The 22,734-nt window shown below is 47.8% G+C and overlaps 10 protein-coding genes and 1 non-coding gene across 11 annotated transcripts; 4 read left to right on the top strand and 7 right to left on the bottom strand.

The window, feature by feature from the left end:
- Positions 1–1,649: 1,649 nt before the first annotated feature.
- On the bottom strand, positions 1,650–2,312 carry FMAN_14530 (uncharacterized protein; the record flags this gene model as incomplete). Its single annotated transcript, XM_041825240.1, has 1 exon — positions 1,650–2,312. One exon carries the CDS (start codon positions 2,310–2,312, stop codon positions 1,650–1,652), a length of 663 nt encoding a protein of 220 aa, XP_041690641.1.
- Positions 2,313–3,046: 734 nt separating this feature from the next.
- tRNA lies at positions 3,047–3,137 on the top strand. The gene is given in 2 exon segments: positions 3,047–3,082; positions 3,102–3,137. It is a non-coding gene; the product is annotated as a tRNA-Pro (tRNA).
- A 393-nt stretch (positions 3,138–3,530) lies between these two features.
- Positions 3,531–4,874, bottom strand: FMAN_14531 (uncharacterized protein; the record flags this gene model as incomplete). The annotated part of the gene is made up of 1 exon (XM_041825241.1): positions 3,531–4,874. The coding sequence occupies one exon, from the start codon at positions 4,872–4,874 to the stop codon at positions 3,531–3,533; it is 1,344 nt and encodes a 447-aa protein (XP_041690642.1).
- A 478-nt stretch (positions 4,875–5,352) lies between these two features.
- Positions 5,353–8,343, bottom strand: FMAN_14532 (uncharacterized protein; the record flags this gene model as incomplete). The annotated part of the gene is made up of 1 exon (XM_041825242.1): positions 5,353–8,343. The coding sequence occupies one exon, from the start codon at positions 8,341–8,343 to the stop codon at positions 5,353–5,355; it is 2,991 nt and encodes a 996-aa protein (XP_041690643.1).
- Positions 8,344–9,600: 1,257 nt separating this feature from the next.
- On the bottom strand, positions 9,601–11,622 carry FMAN_14533 (uncharacterized protein; the record flags this gene model as incomplete). The annotated part of the gene is made up of 1 exon (XM_041825243.1): positions 9,601–11,622. The coding sequence occupies one exon, from the start codon at positions 11,620–11,622 to the stop codon at positions 9,601–9,603; it is 2,022 nt and encodes a 673-aa protein (XP_041690644.1).
- A 478-nt stretch (positions 11,623–12,100) lies between these two features.
- FMAN_14534 (uncharacterized protein) lies at positions 12,101–12,469 on the top strand (the record flags this gene model as incomplete). The annotated part of the gene is made up of 2 exons (XM_041825245.1): positions 12,101–12,256; positions 12,317–12,469. 2 exons carry the CDS (start codon positions 12,101–12,103, stop codon positions 12,467–12,469), a joined length of 309 nt encoding a protein of 102 aa, XP_041690645.1.
- A 167-nt stretch (positions 12,470–12,636) lies between these two features.
- FMAN_14535 (uncharacterized protein) lies at positions 12,637–13,946 on the bottom strand (the record flags this gene model as incomplete). The annotated part of the gene is made up of 8 exons (XM_041825246.1): positions 12,637–12,747; positions 12,815–12,937; positions 12,996–13,040; positions 13,094–13,207; positions 13,265–13,368; positions 13,426–13,467; positions 13,525–13,731; positions 13,796–13,946. 8 exons carry the CDS (start codon positions 13,944–13,946, stop codon positions 12,637–12,639), a joined length of 897 nt encoding a protein of 298 aa, XP_041690646.1.
- A 1,370-nt stretch (positions 13,947–15,316) lies between these two features.
- FMAN_14536 (uncharacterized protein) lies at positions 15,317–16,177 on the top strand (the record flags this gene model as incomplete). The annotated part of the gene is made up of 1 exon (XM_041825247.1): positions 15,317–16,177. One exon carries the CDS (start codon positions 15,317–15,319, stop codon positions 16,175–16,177), a length of 861 nt encoding a protein of 286 aa, XP_041690647.1.
- A 202-nt stretch (positions 16,178–16,379) lies between these two features.
- On the bottom strand, positions 16,380–16,844 carry FMAN_14537 (uncharacterized protein; the record flags this gene model as incomplete). Its single annotated transcript, XM_041825248.1, has 1 exon — positions 16,380–16,844. The coding sequence occupies one exon, from the start codon at positions 16,842–16,844 to the stop codon at positions 16,380–16,382; it is 465 nt and encodes a 154-aa protein (XP_041690648.1).
- Positions 16,845–18,566: 1,722 nt separating this feature from the next.
- On the bottom strand, positions 18,567–18,992 carry FMAN_14538 (uncharacterized protein; the record flags this gene model as incomplete). The annotated part of the gene is made up of 1 exon (XM_041825249.1): positions 18,567–18,992. One exon carries the CDS (start codon positions 18,990–18,992, stop codon positions 18,567–18,569), a length of 426 nt encoding a protein of 141 aa, XP_041690649.1.
- Positions 18,993–20,454: 1,462 nt separating this feature from the next.
- On the top strand, positions 20,455–22,273 carry FMAN_14539 (uncharacterized protein; the record flags this gene model as incomplete). Its single annotated transcript, XM_041825250.1, has 2 exons — positions 20,455–22,167; positions 22,220–22,273. 2 exons carry the CDS (start codon positions 20,455–20,457, stop codon positions 22,271–22,273), a joined length of 1,767 nt encoding a protein of 588 aa, XP_041690650.1.
- Positions 22,274–22,734: the final 461 nt, after the last annotated feature.

Consider the following 22,734-nt stretch of genomic DNA (forward strand, 5'->3'; position numbering starts at 1 on the left):
AAGTTACTAGACAAACACATGTAAGGAAACCGTGCACAATTATTTTACTACTTCATCCTCCCCTAGATCTCCTCTTTCATCCCCTTATTTGATAAGTCTACTCGCATGAAAATCTCCTCTGTCGTAGGAGCTGTTTGAATCCCATAAGTGATATGGTCATTTTAGATTGGAATGGCTAGCTACGTTGTATATCTGTGAACTTCCTTGCCTATGGTGGTATGAAGAACTTACCTGAGATGACATTGCCCGACCAGGGGAACTATATCAGAGTTAACATTGGCACTAGTTGATCTAACTCTCAAATCAGTGGCAGACCGTAAAAAGCTTACGCTAAACTTTTGTGCCAGTGGTTTCGGACTGTGGCCCCTTCCAATGGATGTAAGCCTTAGGTTAAGGTCTCAGGCAATCTATCCCTACTACAAGTGACTTTGTTTTTGCTTTGGATGCGAATTTTCGATCTTCGTGAAGCTTTGGTGCGGCTCGGCCTTTCTTGTATCGTGCCTTCAGCCGCTTTCACAGTGGCGAACACAATGTCAAAAGAGAGATTCCGGAACAGGGTCAGGGAGGGACTGACGAAGGCTCAACTGGAACAGGTTTCGATTTGACGGTTCCTAAAGTGCCTGGGGATGCATGGGCCATGGTCTCCTCGGTTTCAAAGACGCGGGTTGCTCTGCAAAACACAAAATACCAAGGGATGCAGCAACTAATATCATTTTCTTTTAAACCAAGATCCATCCCATCCTTAGCTTACTATAGCTTTGTCTCCTTCGCGATGAAGCGAGTAGCATTATTTCATCAGGAAGGGGGGTATGCAGAATATTGACGATGGTAAGACTCATACATATCATCATTGACCTAGCTATGCTTTGAGAATTTTGGTTCCCGAGGCAACCACTACGTCCTACTCATTCGGTCATCCTGGAAATTGCCCTGGCTTTCTCTCATGCCGGCTCACGATTCTTAACTTCTATACCATATTTTGCCTCTTGCCAGAGGATTGCCAGTCTCATGGACACTCAATTGTGAACCCTCGAAGCAACACAAGACATGTTTGCTGTGACCCCTCGAAAAAGGGCTCGAGGAGGGCCCAACCCTGTTCCATCACAGCAGCATTTTACCTTCGCTAGCGCCAACCCAAAAGGAGGAACTACGTCTTGTGAGGATCATTTCCCTTTTATCATGCTCAATCCTATTGACTTTTGATGCTCACACACTCCATGCCATGATTTAATCTCGACTCGCACGCCTACGCCCCCCAGCTGCTCAACACGACTCGCACTAAGGAGTGCCATCACATTCAAGTCTTCATATGAAGTAAGTATTGCAAGCTTTCTTCTTGTTCGCAAGCCGAGATCACTTTAAAGTTATGTTGGCTCATGATATGAGGACTCAGGGTGCAGTCTGGTCCGGGCTGTAGTTGCCGGGGAAAAACTCAATCAGACCCGACAAGTTTAAACTCAGATTGGGGGCCCACGCATATCGTCCAACCAAGGATGAGGCAGAAATTTAGTTTACATATATCGACTGCCTAAACTATAAATATGAAGCTTAATCCTGTGCATTACGAGACTCATCGTCTCCAACCCCAAGTCCTCATTTTTGATGCTTATACAAGAATTGTACCAAGAGAGTTATTCTGAGCCGGAACTTCATAGGATGAGGGCAGCAGCGACACCAGCCAGAGACAAAGCACCAAACGCACGCGTGAAAGAAGACGAGGCACCAGATGTGTTAATGGGTGTAGCTGCACCAGAAGTCTCAGATCCACTAGCATCGCTTCCCGAAGTCTTAGTCTTAGTGGCGTCGCTAGCAGTTGCGGTGGCGCTCGCGTGTTTAGCGTCGAGGAGGTCCTGGCCAGCAGTGATAGAAACAGCACCGTAGTCGAATGTTCTAAACCCGTAATCCTCAAGATCATCAGTGTTGGTCAGAGTCGCGGTAGGGTGGCCATCGTCGTTGCCGCCAATGTTGACGGTGGTGCACTTCTGCGCGACGGTACGCGACATCTCGCAGTGGACGGAGAATTTCCAGTCATCCTCTGCGTCGCCGGGCATGGTGATGAAGAGATCAAAGTCGCCAGTGCTAGCGGCACCAGGAGGGAGAGTTTTGCTCATGTATGGTCCGATGATGTAGGTGTTGTTGTAGACACCGCAGTCGTCCATGGTCTGGAACTCCTCGCTCTCGGGGTCAACGTAGGGGCAGTTCAGAACGTATGTTGTATGATCCGCGTCTGCGCCGAGGACTTCAGCGACGAGAGTCTGTGACGAGCCAGCCCCGGCGAAGATGGGGAGAGAGGTGACGAGAGCAGAAGACATGTTGAATATTGATAGCGAGTGTATGAAGTGAAAGTATTTTGTGGCTGAAAATGAGCGAATGAATGAACGTGAGATGTTGAAGAAGGGAAAATCAAGGCGGGAAATTGGGAAAGGAGAGGGAACAGAATGGGAATAGCGATAGGGACTAGCCAGGCAGAAATCCTATCATTCAGTGGATTAACCTCAATGGAGCTAGGCTCCCCGTAGCGAGATTTACAGGGCATCCACTAGAAGTGACCAATCAAGGAGTTCAGATCTGATCAACGCCGGGGATGATGCCCCGTAGGGCAGCGCATGAAATGGTGAGTGTTTCACTATGGATTGGAACAGAGTTTGGTGTTTGAACGCTGGACCCAATGGACTTACACCGACATGACTGCTGATGAACCTTCAACCCCATCAGGAGCCATCATTTGGGGGACACAAAGTTGCGGAACGATCCGGCGAGTTTGTTGTAATTTAAAAAAATGATGTTTAAGAAGGTAATATGCGTAGAAACAAAGCACCACAGTCGCTAAGGTTTCTCAGTATGAAGGAAATTTTAGTAACGAGAAGGCGCCATAAGCTTATCTAGACGGGGGAAATGAAGTGCGTTTAGATAAGAGAAAATGTGAGCTCGAGGAAAAGAGTAGATCCAAGCTTTAGCGACCAGCGAATCGCGACAATTTTGACAGCACGAAACCAAATGACAAACATAGACTGAATTTTGAGATACACTCTTATTAAACTTGATCGGTCTGGTGGTCTAGTGGTATGATTCTCGCTTAGGGAAAACCCTATAGCTTAGCTTGCGAGAGGTCCCGGGTTCAATCCCCGGCCAGACCCTGTTCTTTTGCTTTTTCCGCAGATGAATCTCTTCTCTATTTTTGCCTGAATGAGTGAGTGTGGTTCTATATCGAACCATATACATAATGTTACCATATACACAATGTTTTTCGTTAGTTGGCTAAGTATATCTAAATTTTTGTCTTTTAGCAGAGGCTGACAGCCTGAATACTGCCGAGTCTGTTAAGACCGGTAGGCCTGATCCAGCTTGTTACCTCGAATTGGTCTGGGATTTGGCAAAGAATGGGATGAAGTCATGGTCCAGATAGACATTCATTACAGTCTAACATCATTGTAAAATATATAAACATGTAATTGATGGCCATAGCATGATAGCCTTTAATACTTGGTTAAAGAATCTGTTGGTTGACCGGCTCTTTACCGCTTGTTTCATCAACGTCGCTGCTTATTCCTCTCCTCCAACATCTCCAAAAGCTTCACGTATTCCCGCTGATCCTCACCCTCCTCAAAATGCCTCACATTATCATCCGACAGGTCCACGATCCAACCGTACTTATAATCAACCCTAGCATATCTCCATATCACCAAACTTCTATCCTCTTCCAGCATCTTTCGAATCCTTGCAGCCGCGACGGACTCTTCACTGGTCTCGTCCTCCTCACTACTGCCCTCCTGCCATAGAAGCGGAGGGGTCTTACTTTGCACGACAGACACCTTGAAAATTCGCATATTGCTCTCCCTCATGGCTCTCCACAGATCAGCCCAGGACACGGGTTCCAGGTCCCAATCAGGTCCGTACTCCGGTTCAGGCTCGTCGCACATACAGTCTTGTAGCTCAAGCTCTTCAAAACAATCGACTCGACTCGTGAGGAACTCTACCAGATCAGGTCCGATCATGATATTCTTGAGCGTGAGTGAGCGGAGGGAGGGGAAGTGGTCTTCCTTCAAGGGTAGCGGGATGCAGTAGTTGGCAGACGCTCCCCCAAATAAAGCGTCCGGGCTGGCTTCGAGAGTAAGATGCCTGACGTTTCGGGCATGCCTCATGATAAACTGCGGCAAACCCCTGATAAACTCTATGAATCCGAGATTGGTGTGCAACAAATCGTCGTCGCCGCCAAAGACACCAATCTCTAGAACCTGCAGCCTTCCCAGGAAAGATGCCCACTCTGACGTTTCCCATGCGGAAACGTTCCTGGGAATGAGGTTTTCGATCTTGAGGTTTGTAATATTTGGGTTCATTGACATAGCTCGCATAAACTCGTCGTATTGAGCACGCCATATAAAATCCCGTTCTTGTTGCAGTGTCTGATCCCAGTTCTCCCCACTCTCGAAAATGCTGCCAGGCAAGTTCGGATCTGACCAAGGAGCGGGCTCACCCCACCAGCCACGGTCCTTGAATTGTGCCCCGTTGAACTCGAGGACGAAAGAACTGACATTGCTGAGGATATCGCCTTGGGTGATTTTCTTGAGTGTGTCTGTTGGAGCTAACCCCCATACGCGGGGCATAGGACCGTCGTGGGGCTTTTCCTCAATGTTGGGTTGAAAGGAGACATGCAAGTGGACTGTCGAGATGAAGTCTTGATACTTGTGGATGAGCTCCTCCAGAGGTTGAGTAGATGCCAGCGGGAAGGGAATAACGAGAGTTCGGAAGAGAATTCCAACAACAGCGTGCCGCATGAGCCAGCTGACGCAGCTCAAGGCCTTGACATCTTGAGTTGACAGATGGCTCACGATTTTTGCGACAAGTTCAGCAGGGAGAGTATCGAGATTGGCCATGTTTAGATCGATGAAGAAGAGTCCTCAGTTTGAAGAAGAGAAAGACCCAAATGAACTAAAATACTCTCATGAGACTCGTGGTTGCCTGTCGTCGGCCATTGCCATTTGTTCCCATCACGAGCTTGGCGTAACGATACAATTTTTCATAAAGAAGGTAGAGTGACATAAAACACAGCACAATTGCTCACTGCATTTTAGTGCTTCTACTTGTGTTGGGCCAACGCCTAACGCATCAATAGTCTTACCACGTAGTGGATCCCGATGCGCCACCAACCGACTTGGCTCGTGAGATTTTAACCTGAAGGAGCTGGAGCTCGGCACGCCTCGATAGTAATTGGACGACGACCTTGAGGCTGAAATCACGACTGCATTCCATTCATACGATAACTGATCAATGTCAAATATTCGGCTAATTGTGGTCCAATCTGATTCATGCACCTGAAGCTCGGTCTAAGAACAGTGTTATTGGTCTGACGACTCATGCGATATCCTTGACATCGTCCCACTGATAAATGATGTGCCTCTCTCCTAGCGCTGTCTTGAGGACGATCAGCAAATCGTCAATGCTTCCTAGAAATTTGAGATACAGCGTCACGGCAACGCAGTATCGTCGATGATCCTCATCTGCGACTAGGGTAGTCGTCAAAAGGACTTCGCTTTTCGAAGCGTAAAATGAATCGATGGCGCGTCGGACAAGCGGTGCAGGTAATCGTTCGGGTAGAGGTGAGCCTGTGCGTAGAGCCTGTTCAATGATGCCGAGAACAGCCATGACATCTCCAATCGATCGCTCATCGAGGATGTTCGCAACGCGGATAAGACGGTCCTGCATCTCTTTTGGTAGGGTAGATGCGAGATTGAGAAGACCGCCCAGTGCTTGGTTCATGTACTGCAGCTGCTCCTTCGTTTGTGCAAGAACCTTTTGGTCGAAGGGCCCAAAGCTCAATTCGCCTTTCAGCAACGCGATGGAAGGACTCACAGCGAGTAATATCTCTGCAACTTCAATCGAGATGTGCTCCGCTACTGCACCCAGGCCATGATTTCTATCCGTTCGGCCCCAGTGAGAAATCAGAAGAGCGTAGTGATCTGATAGACTTCGCACCGAGTTTGCGAGAATCTTGCAGACGTGCGTGGTTCCAGATGGTGGACTCGGGAATAATTGCACGACGAACGCAGCGACGAAACCGATCAAAACTGTAACGACTCGCTTCCAGAATGCTTCGTAGCCTTTACCGGGAAGGCCATATTGGACGATGTGATCGTGGTCCCAACTGAAGCCGAGAACGAGACAGAAGGTAGCTCCGCCCATGATTGTAGCAAATGCGAATGATGGAGGAAGATAAAGGCGCCACCATAGCATGGGAATGATCATCACGCCTGTTGAAGCTGCCATGCCATATGGATTGCCGACACCACTTCCAGCACCGATATACCAAGCCACCATACCTATGACTCCTCCGACAATAGTTCCAATCGTACGAGCGATAAGTGAAAACGTAAAGTCAGCCAGATACACAAGCAGAACAGTCTGAGCACTAATAACGGCCCAGATGCCCTTCTCCCGGTAGAAGAAACCAGCTGTACTGGGAAGTACTGCCGGTATGGACGTCGCAATGGTAACAGCAACCATTCTCAGCGCATACATGCCAGACGGATTGACCAACCAGTTGTACGTCGCGATGAATACTCGACCAATCTTGCTTCTCTGTGCAGAAGAGCCTTTGTATCCTCGGCTGATATCTAGTCTTCGTTTCGTCTCTTTTGTTTGCTCATCGAAACTTTCACCATCCATCATTTGATCTGGATCTTCCTCTGTTGAGATATCGTAACCTGGAAAGGTGATTTGTCCGTGAAATATCCAGGCCAAAGCATATTGTAGCCGTGATGGAACCCATATACGATGGCTAGTTCGTTTTTCGGAGAGGTGAAGTATGTACTCCAACAACTTCTCAGTCGCAATGGCCATGTTCAGAATTCGTTCCTCGATTACCATAGCAATCACCATGCTTGGTAAGAATGGTCGATCAGTTCCCGCCATTGGCTTGAGGCGGCCACTCTCGTCAAACAATTCGGCGTGAGCCTCGAGAACGCCCTTTGTTGTGTTGATGACGCATGCCTCCCTCGCCTGCCGTGACCTTGCCAAAGTATCGTGGAGATTTCGGTTCAGTTCCTCCCACCGTTCAGGCGTCGGCTTTCCCATCCATCGGCAGGAATTGACAGCATGGATGTAATCTGCCGAAAGATTGATAGCTTGCGGCCCGATCTCCAGCAAGTCTGATGTCGTATCTCGAAGCGTATTTCTCGTCCGAGAGCGTATCTCGGATCCTTCAGGCCTTTGGAAAGCACTCAAAATAGTGGCATTTTCGTGTCGATGGTGTTGACCTATCTCGTACTTCTCCTTATCCGTTGCTGGGCCAATTCGTCCATCTTCTTGAGCCTTGATATGTTCCTCTTCCTTCTGCTTACCGCGGACTTGCGCGATCTGGAAGTCGAGAAGATATAGACTGGAAAACATGACTTTACGCGCTCGCTGGTGCAAACCTCTGACATCATCTGCGTTCCATCGACCGCGAGAAAAGTCAATCGGAAGAAACGCGAGGGCTGGCTGACCGGCCTTGAAGACAGCGATCATACCAGCTCTATTTCCTTGGAGCTCAGCAAGCGGGATGGCCTCATCAGCAAATCGCCTCTTGGTTGCGGAAAGTGCTGAATTGGACATGCGGACTAGCTTCTCAATCTGACCGAGAACCATGTACGATGTTGACTGGGGGAAGAGAAGCAGGCAACATGCTAAGCCCAGACCGATTCCAATGGCTCCAGGTTTGACGAGAATAGCTGCGAGGTCGCCTTGAAATGAGGGAAGTGTCGGGCCAAAAAGGATAAAAATATCGGTAACAATCGTTCCAAAGATCTGCATGAGGACAAGCTTCGGATTCGCGCATCGCAGTCGAGCCAAGACGTAGATGAACAAACAGCCCATGCTGAAGTACACGGCCGTGACTCTTGCATCCAGCATAAAACCCTCATGAATCAAGATCTGCGCTTCCCACGCCGGCGTCTGTCCTGTCGTCTTCGCAATCTCCCCAACCTGCTGCTGCAGCGCCTGGAGCTTAGCCTGTGTCTCGGCATCAGAGCGTGTCGCCAGCGCAGCCTTCGTCGTCAAAAGACCCCAGCACCACGCGAGACACATTCCTAACAGCAGCGATAACGCGGCAAGGAGGTAAATAAACAAAATGCTAGCCGGCGGAACAGCAAAAAGAAGAATTGCACCGAGGAACGTCGCTTGGCCGATCTCGACGAGGCTGGGGTGGATGAAGATGAGGAGCATCATAACCCATATCGCGATCCAGCACCGAAGAAAGATCTTCATGTCGTGGGCGTTGAAGTGGTCCAGCCATGGCGGGAGTTTTCGCTTTGGTGATGCCTTGGCGGCTTCATTTTGGTGAGCTGACGCTTCGTCAGAGGAAGTCATTGCTCATCACCTCAATTGGTAGATCTGTGAAGCAATTGAGGTGTTTTGGTGACGGTGTTTGGAAGAAATGAGAGATAATTTCAGCCGCTGAGGCCGGAGCTAGAGGTTGGAACTTGGTCTGAGTAAGACTTGACTATGACGTCTGTATGGAGAAGGTGAAACTCTATTGGTGAGACTAGTCTGAATGCCGTTGGGAGACGTTGGAGGAACGACGACCAGATAAGCCGTTTCGGACATTCATTCTACTACTGGCCAGGGTTTTTGTTTCCTGTTCTTCTGTTATTCTCTCTCATCTCGGGACATTCTCAAGACGTCATGTGTTAAAGCTGAGATGAACCTCGGCGTGAAGTGGAGGGCGGGAGGATCCATCTTAGCGCGAGTTGTTCCATCTTTTCAGCTGGTGGAGTTGAAGTCGGTGCACTAGACGATGCCGTAGCCGAGAGGACCAATCAAACGATCAAGCAAGATATGAACCTGGGGTATCGAGACTGGGAGCTCACATACTATTGAAGGTATGTTGTTATGGCGTGCACTTCTTACTGGGTCGACATTGGTCGCTTGAGAACTTATAAAGCCTGACTACCAGCGTAAATTCATTGGGTCACATCACAACCCAAAGAACTGACAACTTAAGAGCTGCGAAACGAAGTACGTGATCTTTCACTCTGCTGCTTCTAATTTTTACAGACCGTAATTCAGCTCGTGGATTTTTGGACTTTAATCCAAAACGTTCTCTATAGCATACATTGATCTGTTTTATACATAGCAATCCAACACTTTATGTCTTCGTTATTTCGACCTCTGTGTGTGAAAGGCAGCGGTGAATGATGTTGTTATTGTGTCTAGGGCCCACCGTTGATCGAGACAGCAACTAAGAACATAACAGGTAACAGATAATAACAAATCTTGAGCAAGACTCCCAAAAGCCAGACTAGCCACCGAAGTATATATAACACGGAGCCAACAGTAAATTCCAGAAGCTCATACAGACTGCTTCCAAAGCAGGCCTGCAAAAACCGATCTGACCAATTAGCCAAAAATACAACCATAAAAGTCATTGCTGCAAGATAAAGTATGCCCACTACCATAACCAATAGTTGCTCCATTGGGTGGGCCCTCCGGACATTTGCTGACTGGTGTTGTGTTGAGAATTCAGAAGCATCGGGAGGTGTGAGTTCAGATGGGCTCAATTCCTCCCCGAGCTTACGCGACAGGGCGATATCACGATTCATGGCCTTCCACATCTTAATGTTCAAATCATGAGGCTCTAGCATTGTCATTTCTACGTGCTGTCAGCTCAACAAACATTCTCATGGATACAATAGTAACCTCACCGTTTAGATATTCATCTTCAGGGCCCTCTCCAGGAAAGACGTCGCCTTTTTTTGCTTCTTTGAGTTCCCTATTCCAGAGAAGATGTCTGCATTGTTTCAGGAACAACCAGAAAAGTATAGGGGATTGTTGCAACTGGTATCGCCCGAGCAATCTTTCTTGTCTGTCTGTGCCCGGCAGTTCCTTCCTTCGGTCCAGTTGCCCATTTATAAGCCAGACCCGAAACATCACGCATGATTCATTCACGTTCTCAGGCATAACTTGCGCTCGTGACAGGATCTTAGGGCCCAGATCTGGTGAGACCCATCGATCTGCGAGCATCTCGTAAACCATAGCAACAAGTTGATCTTCCCTAGAGCCATCTCCAAACTTCGCAGTCGGATCAAGCTCAATAGGGTGGTCCTCGATGTCATTTCCTTCTTCATCCGACTCATCTTGAAGATCGAATTTGATCTGTTGGTTTGCATCAATCTTGGCATCATGGCCTTGTTCTCGGCTGTCTTTGGCCTCTTCTTTGTCGGCCGGGCTCTTATCAAGGCCATCAAGCCACCGTGCGGCAGCATTATTCTGGTTCTTATAACTCTCGATGTCAAGATGATTGCTGACTGGCTTATTCGTGGTACGAAGTGAGACATTTCGCCCTTCGGCATGCATCAAAGCCGTCAACCGCGTAAGATACCTCATCTGCTCTGCGTGGTGTTCTCCGCCCAGTCTTTTGCCAACCTCGCAAGGTTCCGTCAAGAACCATTCAAGGAGATCCAAGAATGCGGTCTTTTTGTTAAAGATGACTGTTAAGCCGTGAAAGGCATGGTCCAGCAGAAGACCGTTGATGATACGGGCATGTCGCCTGGAAATTTTGAAGAATGGGAATGAGAAGGTATCAGTCTGACGAAGTTGTTCATCCCAGCCTGGTCGTTTTGTCAATATTCCGTTCACCAAGGTCGAGTAGCTATTGATAGCTTTGTGAACAGGGAGATCTTCTAATATGGATGTTGTTCCTGGGCCATAGATCAAGTCGATTTCAATCTCTCGTTGAAGCTGACGCATAGCCTTTATCTCGGGATTGCTATCCTCATGTGGCTCTGGAAGATGCTTACTTCTCAAGACGATCATCAATCGTGGAGAAATAGGCGCAAATAGATGGAAGCGGGGTGCTAGACTCAGGAACTCTCCTGTTGTCTTGTCCTGAAAATCGACGGTTGGTCCTTCGTACACATGGCTTCCCGTGTCAGAGAGAATGAACTCTTGGTCCTCGCTGGAAGGGGTGCAGAAGGACATCCAAAACTCGGTGATGTTTTCCACGAAATGGAGGAATAGGCCATGGTAGACAGTTGATTTGAGAGTTTGTTGCCAATTTGCTGTTACGCTCATATCGAGATCGATGATAGCACTCAAGGCCCCTAACCAAACATCTAACGGTCGTTGAATTCCACGTCGATCCATAAACTCTTTCAGAAGGTCCTGGTCGTTACTTTTATAGTCGTTGATGCTGTTGCAGTTGTATGTCTTGAAGAAGCCCGAACCTCGTTGATTGAGTAGATAAACGAACTTGCGAAGTATTGTTTGCTGTGTCCTTGTGAGTTTGACCTTTCCTTCTCCACGTTGGTGAGCACCAATTATCTTGCGAATCACAACACTCGTTTTGTCCTCTAGCCTGCTGAATTTGCCCTCCAATTCGCGAGGGATTTGTGCGTTTGGCGACTGATCTGTGTACATGTCAACCAGGCCGCATACGCGTTTGACAGAAAGCTCCTTAGTCTTGTAACCCTCTGGCAAAAGTTCCAAGCAATTTACGACAGGGTTGCCGGGGTATCTTCCTTTTTCGTGATGGTGCTTCTTGCATTTTGAGCCATTGGCAGGGGCCTTGGGGCACTTGTAAGGATGGCCGAAGTTCTTCAGGATGAACTGTGGGATGAAGTGCTGGTACTGCGGCGCGTCGGCTGACATGATATCGGCTGGTTGGTAGCTTCACGGTTTTCTTTCGGTTATCGCGTGAAGGTAGAGAATTACGGATGGTCTGCTTTCGGTGGGTTGAACTTGCGAACCTGAAATTGAAGCCTAATGAGAAGGGAAGCGCGTAAGCAGTGCCACGTCTGATTGGGGACCAACAACTTCAGCCGCAGTCTAGATTCAAGGCGGGGTAGTAGCTCTTCCACCAGTCAGTTGCCAGTTACTAGGATTAGCCGTCTTTGAACCGCCAGCAATATCGAGAGATGTGTAACATCGTGCAGAAAGGAAAGGCACATAAATAGCATCATAGTAGAAGCTATTTACAGTCCAAGGTGGGGGCGAAAATTCTCATAAGACGGCGTGCAGATTACACCGCTTGGCTCTATAAATATTGAGGGTAATTCGTGAAAAGCGAAAATTTAAGCATATCATTAAGCTTGCAACATTGAAAAAGTCTATCTACTACTTTGCGAAAATGAAGTTCACACTCAGTGTCTTGGCACTTGTCGTGTCTGCCAATGCGTGGACCATGCAATTCGACTGTCCAAGAGGCTCTGGCTTCGAAGGGTCCTATTCTGGTTCCAAGAACAAAGGCTGCACAAGCATCCCAACTTGTGTCAAGGGCGATCATGTACGTAATATTCCTCACTGGACTTGCCAAATGTCTGCTGACTGATTACCTTTCCATTAGATGGTCTGGGGTAACACCAAGAAGTCCAACTGTGTTCTCAGGCTTTATACTGCTGCGCCATGTGCTGCCGAACAGGAGATTGGACACTCGAAGGAGAATTGGGATCATAAGTTTGGTCAAGCTGTTTGGGCTTGGGGAGTCACGAACTGTTAATGGGGAGTCATTCCCAGCTTAAGCGGAAAGAGTTCTCGACAATGTGGTGATTATGGGGGTTTCCAGATAGCTATTGACGGTATATACAAGAAATGGTGATTCTAACCGCCTTTTCACAATGTTTAACCAGTTAAGTTCGTCATATACTCTTGAATTAGTACAAGACCTCAAGTGGTGCACTGAGAGTAGAAGTCATTGAGCGCCTTGCAAGTACCAGTGGCGCAGCACTTTGGACCAGTCCAGGTACTTCCGCCGCACTGGGCCCAGAGAAGAGCGCACTATCTCAAGTTAGCACGTTTTGAGTACCTCTGGATAGTAGTGGACACTCATGGACTTGTGACTTACCTGGCCAGATGGCTGAGTCGACACGGGAGGAACCTGTGTAGATGACGCTCGGGTAGAAGTCTGTAGAGTCGTAGTGGGGTCACTGCCGCCACCATCACCGCCGGGGGCGCCGTTGCAGGAGAACTGGAGTTACGGTCAGCCACCATAACCGCATGCGGGAGAGTTTCTTTCCTTTACATACCACTGCAGGTCCAGGAATGGTGTAGCTGTTGAAGTTGGAGTAGATCTGAGAGGCCAAGCGTTAACACTTCCTTATTATTTACGTAGGATAAGTCTTACGTTGGCGGTGTAGCCAGGATCGGTTTCCTTGAAAGCACCAGGAATCTTGACCTGGTTGCTGGGAACAGTGCTGCCTCCACCGGAAACACTAATCTGGGCGCAGCTGATGTAAAACTATGATCCCTAGGGTTAGTTTTTGTGCATCTGAGATTTGAAATATTGTCGTCTCACCTGGGGAATACCCGCAGGCCAAGGATTGTGAATGCCTAGACTCTGGATGCGAAGGAGATATTCGCCGTTGGCAATGCAAGTAGGAAGGTTAAAAGTGTAGCTGACTGCGAGCATAATAAGGTCAGTTCATGAAAGGATTGCTCCCACGGATGTCAACTCACGGTACATGGGCCAGGTCGAACTACTGCCACTAAAGGTTGGGCCTGTTCATGCGTCGTTAGTCGTTCTTCAGTCATTCGAACTGATTGGCGACAGCCTACCCCAGTCCTTAATCTTGAACCAACTACCGCTTCCATCGTACGACGAGGCAGTGCTGGGGGCCTTTGACATGTACACCGAAATCGGTCCTTGGTGGTAGACAGCAGTGTCAAGTGTGAAGGTAATCGAGTCGCCAGCCTTGACTCCGACAGTCTGGGTGTTGGTTCCTGAGGTGCCGACATTGCATCGGAGATCGTTAGAGGCCAGGTCTAAGACATGAGTATTAGTAGAATACCCCATGGACGCCCTTACTATGTATGAAACAAGACATACCAGTGACAGGAGAGTTGTAGTTTGTGTTCTGTCGAATGTACTGGAAGACTGGATACTTGGTCGACCCAACACTAAGCTGCTGGAAGATATAATGAGCAGAGGTGCTCTGCACCAAGGCTACAACCACCGCGAGCGAAGTAGCGATCTTCATAATTATGTCTCGAGATGATGCTGATTGAGACTGGCCAAAGGAGAAGTATGGGGTGATGCAGGTTCAGGAGCGAGATATAAAAGAATGCTGCGGGTTGAACGGCACGGACTTGTGAGTGATCACGTTCCTGATGGCAGTCAGGCCGTCGCCCAATGGGAATGATATGATGGTCTTCCATTATAGCTCCATTATAGATTGAGTGGTCTCGATGCGTCAACTGACAACGCTGTCAAGTTCCGACAGCCCAAAAAAGGAAATGATGCTGATGAATCTGGGCGATAACAACCCACCACAGTCCAGAGATGGATGTAATGGAGAAACATGGTTGTTCCTCTGGATGGCAAGATCGAGGGATACGCGGGAGTTTCCTTTCATCGTGAGCCTCCATTGTCGTGCAGATGACAGCTATTACAGCGGCTTTTCTACGCAATTCTCTGGTATATTCCTTTCGTCTCAACTTTTGTTGCAATAAGAAATTGGAAGTATCGACGCATAAAATACCGGTGTTTCGGACCTCGCTTGCAAGGTAGTCGATGGATTCACCGGTTAAATCAGAATTCGGAATGTCATCCTCCGTTCTCGGATCCGGGAACGTGGGCGACCAACAATGTAACACTCGTCCAGACTTTAGGCATTTCTTGCTTCGTAAAAGAAGTCACCAGGTCTATCACTGTGTTCTTGAAGGAATAAACTCCTGCAGCTTTTGTTGTATTTGAGACCGTATCTCACTGTCATCAGTTCTATGTTTCTCTTTGGTCAGTAGCTACTTATACACAAATCCCGTTAAAATCTTCAAGTCAATTAGTATTTGACGATTGTTTGTTCAGGCCGAGCGTCATAACCGCAGATGCCGTTGAATAAGATTGCATGCAGCTGGCGTTATTGCGGTTTAGCACAGTGTCTGTCCTGCTAACCCAGTTTGGAACGGGTAGTTCTGGGAGTCACCTACACCGAGGCTCATCAAAGTCTCGAAGAAAAGTATGTAGCTGAGAATAATCAAGCGATGATCAAGGCATTCTTTGATGGTATCGAAATGGTCTACGACTCTGCCTGGAACCAAGACGACTCATTCTGTAGCCCCGCCCTGACGATCTGCGTAACGATGGCGATCTCCAGGGTAGTTTAAGCCAATGAAGTGACAGGACAGTCATGTCCAAGAGGAAACACCAAACCCCGCATCGCGCCACCAAATGAAGTGAGTCATATCAATCGTGGCTGCTGAATAAAAGAGGCATTGTTCTTCACAAATCCTGAAGCAGAAAGACACACTGCCCCTGATCGTATCTACAACCAATAAAGTCCTCATCAAGCATCCCAGCCTCATTACAGCTCAGTATCAATCCATCACCACCAACCGAAACAACATCAAAATGGCAGAAGGAGCCTTGCCTCACAGAGAGCTTGATCTCATTGGCAAAGTTGCAGTAATCAGCGGTGCATCGCGCGGCATTGGTCGCGCTATCGCCTTCAACTTGGCTTCACGAGGATGCTCTATCCTTGGTACCTGCGTCAGTGACAAAGGCGTTGAAGCCTTATCAACAGGCTTGAACAATGAGGTCACCGGCCGTGTTTACAAAGCGACATCTAGAGAGCGTCCATCAGGTCAACAAATCAAAGGAATTATAGCTGATGTCTTCTCTCCCGACTGCGCAAAAACAATTGCCGATGCTCTTCAAGAGTCCTTCAATGGCCGCGTCGACATCCTTGTGAACTCAGCTGGTGACCCGATGCCTGGAGTTATCGGCCAAATGACTACAGAAGAGATTCAGCGAAGTCTTCTAGGAAACGTACAAGCCCCGGTTCAAGTCGTCGAAGAACTCGTCCGCCGAAAGTTCTTCCAGCCTAACAGCCGTATAATCTACATATCATCAGTGCGTTCGCGCCTACCATGGGCCGATCAACTCATGTACGCCGCTGGCAAATCAGCCGGCGAGTCGCTGTGTCGAACATGGTCACAGGCTTTTGGCGGAAAGGATGAGCGATACGCTTTCATGGCAGGGACTACAGCGAATGCTGTTACAGCAGGTTTAACGGAAACCGACGCTGTTATGGATTGTGGACCGGAGGTGGTCAAGACCTTTCAGGATGAATTCTTTCCCTTACAGAGTATACCCAAGTTTGGACAGCCTGAGGACGTGGCTGATGTTGTTGGGATGCTTTGTGGCAATGATGGAAGATGGATTACTGGATCTGTTATTAGTGCGAGTGGTGGTTGTATCAAGATGCAATAAAGCTCTTGCATGTCACTAATGGCAAATTGGATAATAGTTTTCCCAAGTTTTTATTGACAGAGTTTGCCAAAACAAGAAGACTATGGTATCTCTAATCAAAGAAGAAATGGAAGAATAGCCAAGATGATCTGTAAGCATCGAGGGGACCGCTAACATCGACAAGCAGCATTTACTTCCACAGAACGCCAATACTTCTGCCGACTTAGGTTGCTTTCGACTGAAGCTCGGCAAAAGCCTCAACCGCAAGCAAAGCATCCCGAGCCCGGTCCTCCCGAATGATACCACCGTCAACCAGATTCTTCAGGACATCACGCACATACTGGCGATTGAACTGCGTCTCGCCCTCTGGGTTCTCTTCCAGAAGCACGGAACGAATCCGAGTTTCGACATCACCAAGCTTAGAGACCGGAATGCTGGCAACCTGAAAGAACTTGGAGCCTTCAGGGGGAGCTTCACCCTTGATCAGCGCGTAGCGAGCTTCATTCTGACGACCCTGGGCTGTGAGCCAGGTGCTGGTGCTGTGAACGAGGACGGCGACCATCCAGCGGCTAGGGACCTTAAAGTCGATCTTGGGCTTGAAGTCCAGAGAGGGGCTGGCGGCGATGGAGAGTTGGGCGTGTGGAGGGTTGGTCTCCTCGCCAGAAGACATCTTTGTGCGGTCCGACATTTTGATGGTTTATGCGAGGATTGTTGGTCCGATTGGTGAAAATTGTGAGAAAGGAAAAAGTTTGACTGCCCGACGGATAGATGTAGGGTGATATTGTTGATTTGCAAGCCGACGATCAAGTTGCTCTTAAAGCGGTCTTGTGTCATACAAAGACTTGATGTTCCCACTGAACAGGCAGTATTGCCAGTGGTATCATAATCTGCCACTGTCCGAGATTCTGAACATGCGAACTTCCACTGCCTTTTATGAACACGCTGATGCTAGTGCATGAACATCAAGCTTTCTAGGGTTTACAGTGTTTATGCTGTCAAATTGGCCAGATATCTTGGGATTAAGATCTAAATAGTATTCTTCAGGTGTTATTGGTAGCTGGGACCTGTAGCTTAGAGCTTATGCTCAACATACACAACTTAGTTTATAGACATACATTAAAGGGTTCTCTGAGCACTTTTATTAGTCATCGTGGAAGAGTTTTGAGTGGAAGTTTATATTCTGGAAAATATTATCATGCCTCCATTCTTTGTGTTAGCAGGTTTGAGTTTAACCTTGTGCTCAAAAATCATCTATTGATGACGCCGAAGCCAGTGTCTTGTAGCAGCACTGACACAACACTGCTTTAAGAGAAGCCACAAACATCTATCAGATAACTTCGTTCCTCGAGAGCCCTGATTCTTCTGCCGATCTAAAATCGCTGCAGATGAAATTGGATCTCTGTACAGCTCATCTCAAGTTCGAAAAGAATCTTATCAGCCTTACTACGACTTAATATATGACCAGCTACCAGCTTTCCAAGGATATCGCGAACCCACTTACGGTTACACTCCAAAGTGTCATCCGCATCCTCGGGGTCAGTAGACCTAATGATGTGATTTACATCGTCTAGCCGAGCTCTCTTGAAGCTGGCCACCTCGAAATACAGTAATTGTCGATCTGGATGCTCCATCGTTACCTGATCCCCCGTTATTCTTCTGCAGGGATCACCATCGACAAGAAGACCTTGTTGCATTAGCCAGTGATATGGGCGTTGCACAACTACGCTCCAGAGGTTACGGGAGGCGAAGAAGGAATTATCATGAGGCAAGTCGAGTTGCTCGTGAGATGAAAAGGGGTTTACCACGATGTAAAGTTGAGTGCGTGAAGCACTGCGAGGAGGTGGCTGGGACCGGTCGTGCATTTGTTGATTGAATAAAATGGATTGTGGGAGGATTGAATGCTGAATGGTTGAGTGGTAAGTCTGTTGTTTGGAAATGTTGATACTTGGCTACATCTTTATAATCTCCTTTCCACGCTGAACATGATCATGAAATTCTCGTGCAACAGCGAACGGGCCCTACTATGGCTGCTGTTGCGAGCCACGGGAAACCGAACAAGCTGGCAACATGTATTTATTGTATTTTCTTCGGACACTTTGGACTGTTCCAATGCAAAAGTATGAAGCTTTTTGTTGTTGGTAGCTACTGGATCACGCTAGTAATAAATTCTCTGTTGAGGATGGTTTGTCGGACCAGTTGGCCGCTTTGACTGTTCTACGCGTGCCGTGGATGAAAACCTACACACGTACTACCATTTATCAATGGATCAAGGTTCATAATACTACAGACTATAAACCACCATTTGAACCTGCCACCAACACAACTCTTACTACACCGCGTAGTTGGCATTGTTATATTCTCAGGCCTCTAAACAACCTTATTCCCAGCGTCCAATTACCCCACTACCATCTCAACTTGCCTCTAACTGAAGTTGAGAGCTTATATCAAGCTCCAATAACACATCACTAACCTGTGTCTTGCCGAGAATACCACCAACAACTAAACTCTTTAGAACATCTTGCACATACTGGTGATTGCACACCAAATCACTTTTCATCTTAACGGCAGCGACGAGGTCAACCCGAACTTGAACATCTCGCAACCAAGAAGTCGGGATGCTAGTGATCTCAAAGTACTTTACGTCTTCACCAGGACAACTGAAACTTGTGTCGACCTTGGGGACGTCGGTTTGGCGAGCTTGGGTTGTTAGCCAGAGGTCATTGACGTGGTTGAGAGTGGCGAAGCTCCAGATGTTGGAGGCATGTACAATAACGAAGAGCTGGGCGTGCGAGCTGCTTCTTGGGCTCGTCTCTTTTTGGGTCAAAGTGCCTGACATTGTGACTGTTTGTAGTAGGTGTATGGGTATGAAAGATGTGGAGATTTGACTTTGCCTATATGCAAATAGGTTGAAGTTGTAGTTTAGAAGGCAACCGAATACATTGACATTTATGCAATATTTTGGACCGCCCCAGGGATTCAGGAGAAATACCGAGGAACACCCACTGTCAGGGCATCTCATCTCACTGTTTGTGTTTAACAGGCAGGCCAGTGGTATGTCTCTTTCCTCTATGAACAAACAGGTTTGTGGCAGCGCACATAAATGATGTTCGGGTGTAGCACTAAGTTGCCAGTATGCCGGCGTCCATCTGCGGTACATGATGCCGCCTGCACATCGTAGACAAGCAATAGGCGTTTGAGTTGCTCATGTATTTAATTACTGGCAGGCGAGCAAAATGAAGCACCTACTACTTCGACCGTGTTCAAGAGGCACTTCGATAGTTCCACGTATGCTTCATGCGGAATATGCTCGATGTTAGGATCGGCCAGCCTCAGAATGCCACTGCCGATGCATTTACCTTCGAACGGCCATTGACTGGGCTACAATGAGACACTCGTAAGTTGAACCAATCGTCCGCAGACCTGACTCACTTATGCCCAGCACCCCACCTTGACGTTGTTTGAAGGTCAGTCAAGCTGTCAAGCCTACCAATGGTCGGTAAATGAACATACAAGCTACTGGGAATCAGCCCGCCGTTTTTCAAGAGCTATGCCGTTTATGCGGTCATTGCCTAAAGTATGTGTTTGAGGCGAGGGCTCTGGACTTGGGGTACGGAAGCGGGACGATAGCTCCCGCGCCATGACACAGACAGCGGCTATTGGCGGATGTGCGAACTCTTGGGAGTCACTCTTAGCGCCTGGCAATGGCCTCAAATTTAGTTAGACAATGTTCATCGGCAAGCCATCGTGAAGCCTATTAAGGTTCTCGCATAATAAATTTAGATATTTGCGGAAGTGCAGCATTCCTCACACAAGTCAACTGATGATCCCTACCCAAGCCGAACATGGTATATTGGCGGTGAGCCGCCAGATGGGGCAAAGACAAACAGCATGACAATATGCCTTCCTTTTCCTGTTCAGCCAGCATTCTCAACCCCCTCTTTGTCTTGGGTGTATGGGGTTTGGCTGGCTGAAAACCCAAATTCGATATGTCAAGTGGCTGGCTGAGAAGCAAAGGATGGTCGAGAACCATAGCAAGCTTCAATAATCATGCAGCTGGACCAGTCGAGATCACCTCCGTATAACGCCATGTCTCAATTTACGAGTTCACTGCGACGAAAGAACAATGGCTCTGCTATAGTATTGATAGCTCGTATTTGCCGACGGCGACTATCTATGCGCACGATTTTTCCCTAAGCATCCAGTGAAATATATAACAGTCCAGTTTTTCAATCAGTATCACCACTCAACATCCTTCTCAACTCATATCAAACTCAACATTCTTGTACCCTTTTTACATCATGGCCTCCGCCCAAGTCAATGGCTTCATTGGGATGCAATATTCCCGTGATGGTAGTGACTATGAAAAAGGCGACTACAAATTCTTCAATGAGCAGTACGCGACTTCATCTTACATCGATGTACTTGATTCAAGCGGGAAACCAATTCACGATCTGAATCCAGCTCACATCCTAAGACCAAAGGATGATGACGACGTCAAGGCTGTCATTGAATATGCGGTCAAAAACAAAGTCGGCATCGCCATCAAGAGCGGCGGTCACCAGTACAGTGGCGCATCTTCTTGTGGAGGCAACAACGTGCAGCTTGATCTCAGCAACACGTACAAAGACTTGAAAATCCATGACGTGAACATCTCAGACAAGTCTGAAATTCATGTCGCTGATGACAGAGTCCTTGTATTTGCTGGTGTTAGCAATCAGCTGCAGGACTTCCTAGCGTACTTAACCAGCCATAAGCTATTTGTTCCTACCGGACAATGTGCTTATGTATGCCTTGGTGGTCACGGCCAGACAGGTGGTTATGGACAACTTGGTCGCAGCTTCGGTCTTCTTGGTGATTATATCGTCGATATTCGTTTGATCAACCACAAAGGCGAGGTCGTACATGTCAACCAAGGTCGGGATGCTGAACTTTTCAATGCTATTCGTGGTGGCAGTCCTGGAAACTTTGGTGTCGTCACTCATTACACTATCTCGGCATTGAAGGCCAAGAGCTACATGGGGATCGAGAACACGATCACGACTACCAACAATCCAAAGCCAGAAAAGTTCCAAGGACCTCATGGAATCAAAGCTGCCTGGATTTACAGCGAGAAAGTCCTTAGGAATCTCTTGAACATTGTCGCCAAGATGTCCGATGAGGGCACCGCACCCCGCGGGTTCGACCTTTGTGTCAATGTTCTCAGCACGGACTTTGACATCACGAAGCTGTTTCCTGCTCTGAAAACCGATGAGGAGTGGAAAGGCGTCCAAGATGTGATCTCCAAGTTACCTGGGCCCGTCAAGGATCTGTTGAATGGCAAATTGCCCCCTCTTATCGTTCTTTACGCTCAATGGTGTCCCGTTGGCGATCAGCAGAAGTATGACGCAAGCGTTGATGCATGGTTCCAGCAATTTCGAGAATTGAAGTATTTTCGCATTCAATTCGATGAAATTTCAGCAGACATGTCTGATATGGTGGGACACTGGTTGTTCCCCAAACGCAGAGAGTTCCCGCGGCCGTATGTCAAGCGAACCTATGCCACCAACTCGAAAACTCTCGGCAAAGATGGTTGGGTTGACACCCTAGTCGAGAGACTCAGCAAGATCTGCAGTCCTTATGAGAAGCTGGACGATGCGAACCAGAAGCCGGTGGATAATCCACTGTACGATAATTGTAAGATCTCAGCCCAGATCCAGTGCTTCGGCGGAGACAATTCGATGTTCTACAACAACCGCAACAACGGAGCCGCCTATAGTTGGAGAGATTCTACTGTTCTCCAGACTGTGGACTGTTGGTATCTTAACAGGACCGATCCAAACTATAAAAAGTCGCTGGAACTCGCAAACGAATGGCAACAAAAGAATGACAGCGTCATGATTGGTGCCAACAGCTGCTTTAGCAAAACCGATAGGCGCGTTCTTTGGGGCTCTTGGGGTGATTGGGATATGGCTAAGCCTGAGGTCTGGAAGACTTATTATGAAGATGAGGCTAAGTATCAGAGTATCGGCAAGGTCAGGGCTACAGCGGATCCAAAGGGCACCTTTACTGCTAATCCATTTGCAGTTGAACGCCAAGGATAGTCAGATAGCACTTAGCCAGGTTATTCAGTCTTTATAACTGTCCTTTCACGCAAGTGATGTTCGAAGTCATCTTCATAACCTAGCTAAATTTCCATCACCGCTAGCTCAGCTTCTCAACGAACTACAGGCCTTACACCATTATAACAGAATGTACTACTTTTAAAGATATAATCATTCATCACCTTCGTTCTCAGCCTAAAGCTTAACCTTCTAGGCGGCAGTAGTCAACCCCGCAGTTCTTTGAAGGCATGGTCTTCAAAGAGCCAAAAACAGCTTTTGCGGACTCTTTCCCATCTAAATAAACCTATTTACTCAATCTAATCCAGTTACATGAGTCACATAACACATGACAGCCGGTTTGCGGGCTACCCGAGATGAATTTAGTGAGAGAAAGCGGTACGCCTGCCACAGATTTCAGAAGTCTCATGTGCCACAGACACGTGTCTTCTCAAGTTTGGAGCGGAGACCAACAGAAATGGGGGCTATTTCAAGCCCTCA

This window comes from Fusarium mangiferae, assembly GCF_900044065.1.
Source record: "Fusarium mangiferae strain MRC7560 genome assembly, contig: FMAN_scaffold020, whole genome shotgun sequence".
Classification (NCBI taxonomy): Eukaryota; Fungi; Ascomycota; class Sordariomycetes; order Hypocreales; family Nectriaceae; genus Fusarium; species Fusarium mangiferae.